Source organism: Dicentrarchus labrax, unplaced genomic scaffold (assembly GCF_905237075.1).
Source record: "Dicentrarchus labrax unplaced genomic scaffold, dlabrax2021, whole genome shotgun sequence".
NCBI lineage: Eukaryota > Metazoa > Chordata > Actinopteri > Moronidae > Dicentrarchus > Dicentrarchus labrax.
In genome coordinates, this window is record NW_026136702.1 from 13,831,407 (window position 1) to 13,838,446 (window position 7,040).

Sequence of the window (7,040 nt, forward strand, 5' to 3'; positions counted from 1 at the left end):
TTCTTTTACCTTTGACTACAGGTGCATTTCAGTAAGAACTATTCGATCACGGCTCAATCACGCACTAAATGCAGTTTCACTTTTAATTTTTGTGTCAATAATGATTGAATTCAACAACTGCTTTTGTTAACACCTGCAACAAAGCATTTTTAATTCTCCCCTGCTCTTCTATAGTGGCAGCTGATGGGTATTGTAGTATTGGATAAAACATGATTTATCAGGAACCTGTGGCCACAACAAAAGCTTCTGTGGTAGCTATATTACCCAGAGTCCTGTGTTTCTGTTTTAGAAACATAGAGGATATCGTTGAAAGAGAGAAGTAAAATGGGAACACAGAATGCCATAAAACACTTCCAGAGCCAGCAAACCCTCCCACTTCCCAACTCTATGTGACAGCAGACAACTACACCAGCACTGGGTGTAGTCACAGCCAGAGCGGCATTCACCCGGTGTCAAACAGTCCACATTTGACATCTTTTGTGCTTTAGTGAAGCAGAGTTGGACCATGACCAGGGCTCAGCAGTAGTGCAGTTGAGCCCCTTCTTCTATTTTCTAATGTGATTAGTCCTCTATGGCAAGAAGAGACGCAACCTTCAAGTCAAGACCAGGAGGCGAGTGGGGGTTCGAGTCCATCAAACTGAGTGACCTGATCCCACACTTCCATCCCTCTGCCCTGATTACCCCCACTGTGTCTGTCTTACATTCTCCTCAGCAGATTCTCTTTCTCTTTTATTTTACTAATGTCCTCTATCATTTGATTCCTTCAGCATTTCCTTCCTCTGTTTTTTCCACAGCTCATGATTCTCTCTACATTTATCTTCCTCCTCTGCCATCTGCTTCTTACTCTCAGGCACGTAGGAGTTCCCATTTTCAGTTTCTGTTTACAAAAGCCAAATTAGTTTATTGATCAAATGCACTTTAGAAAAATGCTTTTCTTCCATTGTTGGCACTATTCGTATCATTATATGTATATGTGTATTTTTTGTTATTACAAATGGTTTTGAAACAGGTTAAAAAACCACATGATCAGGCATTGTTATAGTAATAGATAAGAATATTTACATAAGATAAGAATATTTATTTATCAATACTGAATAAAATATTTTCAAAATGTTATTGAAGTCATTTATCTCAAAAATAATACTAAAATTCAAGGGTGTACAGATGTAGTTTGGGGTACATATATAACCAGAATAAATAAAATGCAATACTGAACATAGACAATCTCTGTAGCATGGTCTGTAAAGGTTTTTTTACAATCATTTCACAGAATTATATAAAGTCATAGTAAAGTGCAGTTAATTTAGGGATGTCAAGGACTGTGTAGTATGGAAGACATATTTGAAAATTTTTGACTTTTTGTTTGAAATAGTAAGTCAACTTTTAATTTTTTTACCCTGGCAGAAATGGGCTTGCGAAGTATGGCAGTGGTTATTGTCAGCTAAAAACATCAGGGGAAAAAAGGTCCCCTAGAGTTCCTCTAATTTAATCAGAAATTGAGCGTTTCATTGCCATTTCTGGTTCTGGATAACATGTACAGCTTCTGGTTCTCTTGACGCAAATGGCTTTTCTAAAATCAGTGGTTTTTGGGTGGTGTTACGAACACTCTTGAGGAAGACCATTATGCTGGATCCGCCAGTCCCTGTTTTGTTCAGCGCAGTGCCCACACCTCTGAGCGGGCAGCCCATGGCGCGAGCTTGATTACCAGGTACAATGACATACTTGGTCACAGTATTGAGGTGGTAGTTCCGTAAATCCACCAGTGCTGAGACACAGGAGTTGTAGGCTTGGCAAAGATCAGAGCTGGCTTGGGACAGGATGAAGTCTCGCAGAGATGGACAGACAGACAGAGTTTCTATCAGCTGACGGTGGGCAGGAGGCATGTAATCCCTCATGCGTGTCAGGAAGGCTCCTAGATAGGGTGAATCAATGAAGAGAACAGAAAAGAGACTTTGAAAGAAAGGAAATAACAACCTTTCCTGGAGACATTTTCTGTCAGAGCAATCAACCTACTGCACAAACAGCGTGATTCATTCTTGGGAAGCATCTGAGGGGGTCAAAGGTTGAAGGAAATGTATCTTTACCTGTCTCATCCTCATGCTGGATGCACAGCAAAGCATCAAAGCACTGAATGGCTGAACTCTGGGCTGCACTTCCACCTGATAACAAAATTGGCTCATTGCTCACACCTTCATACAGCAGCCCCCTTGGAAGCATGGGGTTGTCTCGCCACCTAAAACATCACATACATACATGTACTATAATCAGAATCATTTATTGGCCAGGTATGTGTACACATACAAGGAATTTGACTCCAATCAATAGTGCAATGGTGGAGAGTGCAAAAATATTTTTTTTATCTAGTAGGTTACTTTACATAGCCTACATGAAGTTAGGGAACATAACAGTATATACAGCATGTATAGCAGGCATAGATTTAAACTGTGTATTTAAACAATGATAATATATAATTTATAGGAAGAATAAATTATTTACAGGCAAACTAAACGAATAAACACTAACATAAAAAAGTACCAGAGAGCGCAGTACCAAGGCAGCCATCCACGGCGCCATCTTGGATGATTTAAGAAAACCATAAACAACCACAGATACACAGAAATACATGGTATCATTCTACATGTTATCCAGTTAGACCTACAGGGCAGCAGAAAAGTAAGTAAGTAAAAACAGAAGGGAATTTCGTCCCTTCTGTTTTATTAAAATAATTAATACCTTCAGTATGCAGGAAAACTCACCCTGAAACAAAAATTCTCAATGTTCCATGAAACGCAGTTGGATCCACATGATCTGGAAAGAGAACAAATTCAGTTATTTTAATTACTTTGAATTTCCCTGCTTTCATAAAAGGCTCAGCATGTAAATTGATTACATTCAGATTGGGCTAGGTTTAATTCAAACTTACTATGCATGAGTTTGAAAGTTTCCTTCATCTTCTTCAAAGACTGAGTTACTTTGGCGAGACCTTTTTGTATGCCGATGAGGTCCAAGATTTTCATAGCACGCATCACCTCCAGAGCCCCCTGGACACACACAGTATGTGGATGGGACACAAGAAAAGGAAGATGGACAGACAGCATCATCAGGCTGAGGTTCAGAAAGAGTTAACATGAAAAAGAGGAAGAGCGGCCAATACTAACCGTTATGCCTGAACTGGCAGCCATCTCGACCAACAATGACACTATGAAAAATCCCCTGCAACTCTCACCACCAGGAAAGGAAAATATCAAGTCCATGTTCCTATTTTCGAAAGAAAGTAATGTTTTAAAACTATATGAGCTGGACATCACATGACTGTGTGACTGCAAAAATCATGTGAAAGTGCAAATGAGACGTGAGTGAATAACTTGTTCTACTCACTCAATTTCCATATCCCTAAAATGAAAATGAAAGAAAAGAGAGACAAGTGTTTTCATTGGTGAAAGAAATACTTTTTTATGTGGGTGAGTTTAGACATACTGTACATTTTTATTGTATTGTTTACTATTATAATAAAGGACAGTATGTGGATAATGGACATCAAATAAGGTAAAAAAACAACAACATTACTCACCCTGTTGGATCCTTCAGTTTCCAGTTGGCTAAAACTGAGTCTGCATAAGTCAGGATGGGTGGAAGGCCGAGCCTACGAGACACTAGCCAATAGGGCCAGGCCAAAGATTTGGGGAGAATCTGTCAAACAACCATAATAGTACAGTTTCAGGCCAGTAGTGCTGCCTTGCTGAGATTTCAGAGAGTTTTAGCTAGCGCGGCATGTCTCCGGGGTTGGCAATGGCTGTCTTTCAACCACTTTCAGCCAGTCCACCACTTTGGTCCAGACTGCAATATCTCAACAACTACTATATGAATTGTCATGAAATTTTGTTGCCCAGAGGATGAATGCTACTGAATTTGTTGATTCCCCTGACTGTTCCTCATGAACCACTAGTTGGTCACAAGTTATCACTTACCTGTTAAATATCTGAGCATCTGGGATGGGAATTGATAATATTTTAACTGTTGTATTATCTTTGGATGTGAACAGAAACAGAGTAGGATGCAAGGATGCATGACAGTCTTTATACCATCATCTAAAATAGATCAAATGAGAGAACATTTGTACAGTATTTGTTTTCATTTAAGTTTTCTTAGTTAAAGAAAAAATCTGCCACAGCTGCCTCACCGTGGGGCTAATGTTATTATAACATATGATATTTACCCTCAGTAATAGACGTGCTGCTTGGTTGGGAAGTAGTGGCAGAGTTTCAAATACATGGCATCATCAGAATCATTTTACAGACATTACAGCTGGCACTGTTGTCATCTCTTTTCGTGAAATGAAGCAAAGCTGTGGACTGTTTCTTCCCCTCACCATGTTTCCTTCTTGTTGCAAGTTTCCAGCAGCGTAGACGCATGAGTTTGACATTATTGTTACGCAGCTGTCAGAAAAACATGCCAGCATCGATAAAAGTAATAGATTAGCACGGAGGATACAATTCCGTTGGACTGGACAATTTGGAATTGGTTCCCAGCTGGAACTGGTTCTTGATTCCCATCCCTAGATGTATCCTAATGACTTTGGTGATCCTGGGACTCCATCATGAGGTCAAAATGTAACTTTTTCCATTACTTTTGTTAATGGTCAAACACAGAACCTGCAGTCTCACAGAGACGCTAGCATACATATATACATCTTCATAATTTTTTACAATCCCTTGTTCCATTGCACTGTTGGGTTTTACCTGAGCAGGTGCGTGTTGTCCTTCCTGCCATACATATCCCATGCTGATGAATCCCAGGGCTAGGTGGGCCAGCCTGAGCTCCCGATGGTTACTCAAGAGATGGGGACTCAAGACCGGCATCTGTATTGTGATCAGATTTTCTATTTTTATATTACCATTTTCAGGAACAGTGAACAATGTATGTCCACATTTACATGCACGGGTTCTCAACTCTGATTGCACTTATTTGCATTCAAAAGGCTTTGCTCATTCTCACCTTATGAACCAGATCCCGTAGTTTACATGATTCTATCAGATGTGTGAGATTATTTGCCAGGTCCATCCACACCCGATAATAGTCTGGAAGGTTACTCTAGATGATAATAAGAATAAAATGACTTGCCCATTGATTTTTGATTGTTTTTTTGCATGGGGGATTTTCATGTAGAGTGTAATCAGTAACATCATCAGCTCATGTTTGCTATGGTGCCTGACCTGCATGTCAGGGAATGAGTGAGGCTATCAATCAGAGAGAGAAAGCAATTTCAACAAGGAGGCAGTAGAAAACTGAGAAGTTTAGCTAAACAGAAAACAGGGGATGCCCAGATGGGAAATCCCTGTATAAACAGACAAGTAGGCTGTGCTTAATGCCAATGTTTAATTCTTCAGCTTACATTTTTTTAAATAACGTTAATGTTGATATGTAAGTTTTGCAACATTTGCAAATCCATCATTTTCATAAGAGACTGTAAGAGACCACATGTACTGTTTTATTTCTACCAAATGTCTACTAATACATAAAAGAATCTGTGATTCCTTGAAGAGTAATGAACTGTGTAATGTATAGTGCTGGACAGGGAGCAGGCTCAGTCATGTGAATGGCTCAATAGAAACTCGAAGAGATAGACTTTCACTGGATCAATAACCTTCCTCAAAAACAAATCTACTAATCTGTTTCAGGGCAGAGGGACTGCTGACTAACTACTTAAACAAAGGCAATAAATAAAGAGAAAATATTCATCAAAGGTAAACAAAAATGTCTCTGTCTGTTCAGTATGTAGAGCCTTGTTACGACATCTTCCATTCTTTTCAGATCTATTTTCAATACACAAGGAACTATACAGTTAGGGAATGTCTGTTAGAAAAGAAAAGAGGAAACTTACCAGTGGCTCTTCAAGTAGAAATCCAAGCTCTTCAGAAATATCAAATGTATCAAAGTCTGCCTGCAGTGTTTCTCTGCTGTTAGGCTCCATATGCTCTGCCTTGTATACTCTACTGCAGTAGTTTGGCTTTGAGAGGAGAATCACTCTGTGCTTCTGATACACAGATATCAACTGTCAATTTTGCTCTGAGCCTTATTTTACTACCTTTGTCACATCCCCTTTTTTTCACACTCTCAACAAATAGCCAATCAGATTCTTGGTACTGCAATTTCAAGTTCACTGGAAGCTTGAATTTCTTGTTTTGTACAGTAGGCAATATAAAGGAATTCTTCCCATTTTTGGCAGTTGATGAAACAAACTGAAAAAAATAGCTGCTGCAATATTAAGATTGTATTTGCACACATTCTGCTGGTTACTGAGACAAATAGGAATAAGACTTCATACTACAGACAACAACTGCTGTCTGTTATAAACTCAATGAATCACTGAATTATTGAACAAAACTGCTTATGCTGAAAAACATTTTGACTCTCAAATATGTTATGTAACATCAGAAAAAAAAAAGTATTTGTGGATTTTGAATTGTTTCTTTCACCTCACCATGCCTTCTGCACATGCATAAATCATCACATTTATGTTGTTACTCTGCAACAAAATTATTTGACACACCAACTTTGTTTACATATATAAGAGTTAGATATTGTTTTAATATGCAGGTATATAATATCACTGGGCTCCACAGCAAGATGGGATAGCTAATAGTTAAATCAGAGTTTGCTAACTTAACCCAAATACCTCAGACAGTCAAACCCCGTCCTTCCAGCTCATTAACAGTGGTCACTCTAACACAGTTACACATTCCTTAGTTCTGGGACAGTAAACAGACAGATAGTGGGGTGCAATGATAATGTCCTGGGCTTCTTAGTAAAGGCTCAACATCCTGCTGTTTACTTGGACATAGAGTGTTGTTAGAAACTAAAGGCTAAAGGTTATATGTATATATGGTTTTACAATGACCAGGTCAAAGGATTGTATAAGTTCTTAAAAATTACCATTACAGGGTCTAAACACCACAATTGCTGGAATGCTTCAAGTCATGTCTGCATCCTTTACTGTAATTAATTTATTTGTCTACCACACTCCTTGAAGCAAAAAAGAA

General features: G+C 38.8%; 1 protein-coding gene across 1 annotated transcript; it reads right to left on the bottom strand.

The window, feature by feature from the left end:
• Positions 1 to 1,063: 1,063 nt before the first annotated feature.
• Positions 1,064 to 6,074, bottom strand: LOC127350693 (indoleamine 2,3-dioxygenase 2-like). The gene is made up of 10 exons (XM_051377528.1): positions 5,882 to 6,074; positions 4,996 to 5,091; positions 4,740 to 4,859; positions 3,572 to 3,690; positions 3,379 to 3,393; positions 3,159 to 3,258; positions 2,924 to 3,041; positions 2,757 to 2,808; positions 2,085 to 2,233; positions 1,064 to 1,912 (listed from the first exon to the last, which is right to left on the bottom strand). Exons 1-10 carry the CDS (start codon positions 5,969 to 5,971, stop codon positions 1,506 to 1,508), a joined length of 1,266 nt encoding a protein of 421 aa, XP_051233488.1. The 5' UTR covers positions 5,972 to 6,074; the 3' UTR covers positions 1,064 to 1,505.
• Between the last annotated feature and the right edge of the window lie 966 nt (positions 6,075 to 7,040).

Bases quoted from the DNA above. Each gene is read 5' to 3' on its own strand.
- LOC127350693 (XM_051377528.1), bottom strand. From the start codon at position 5,971: ATGGAGCCTAACAGCAGAGAAACACTGCAGGCAGACTTTGATACATTT. The intron at 3,042-3,158 runs GTTAGTATTGGC...GTGTGTGTCCAG, and splicing joins CTGCCAGTTCAGGCATAACG to GGGGCTCTGGAGGTGATGCG. The intron at 2,809-2,923 runs GTAAGTTTGAAT...TTCTCTTTCCAG, and splicing joins AACTTTCAAACTCATGCATA to ATCATGTGGATCCAACTGCG.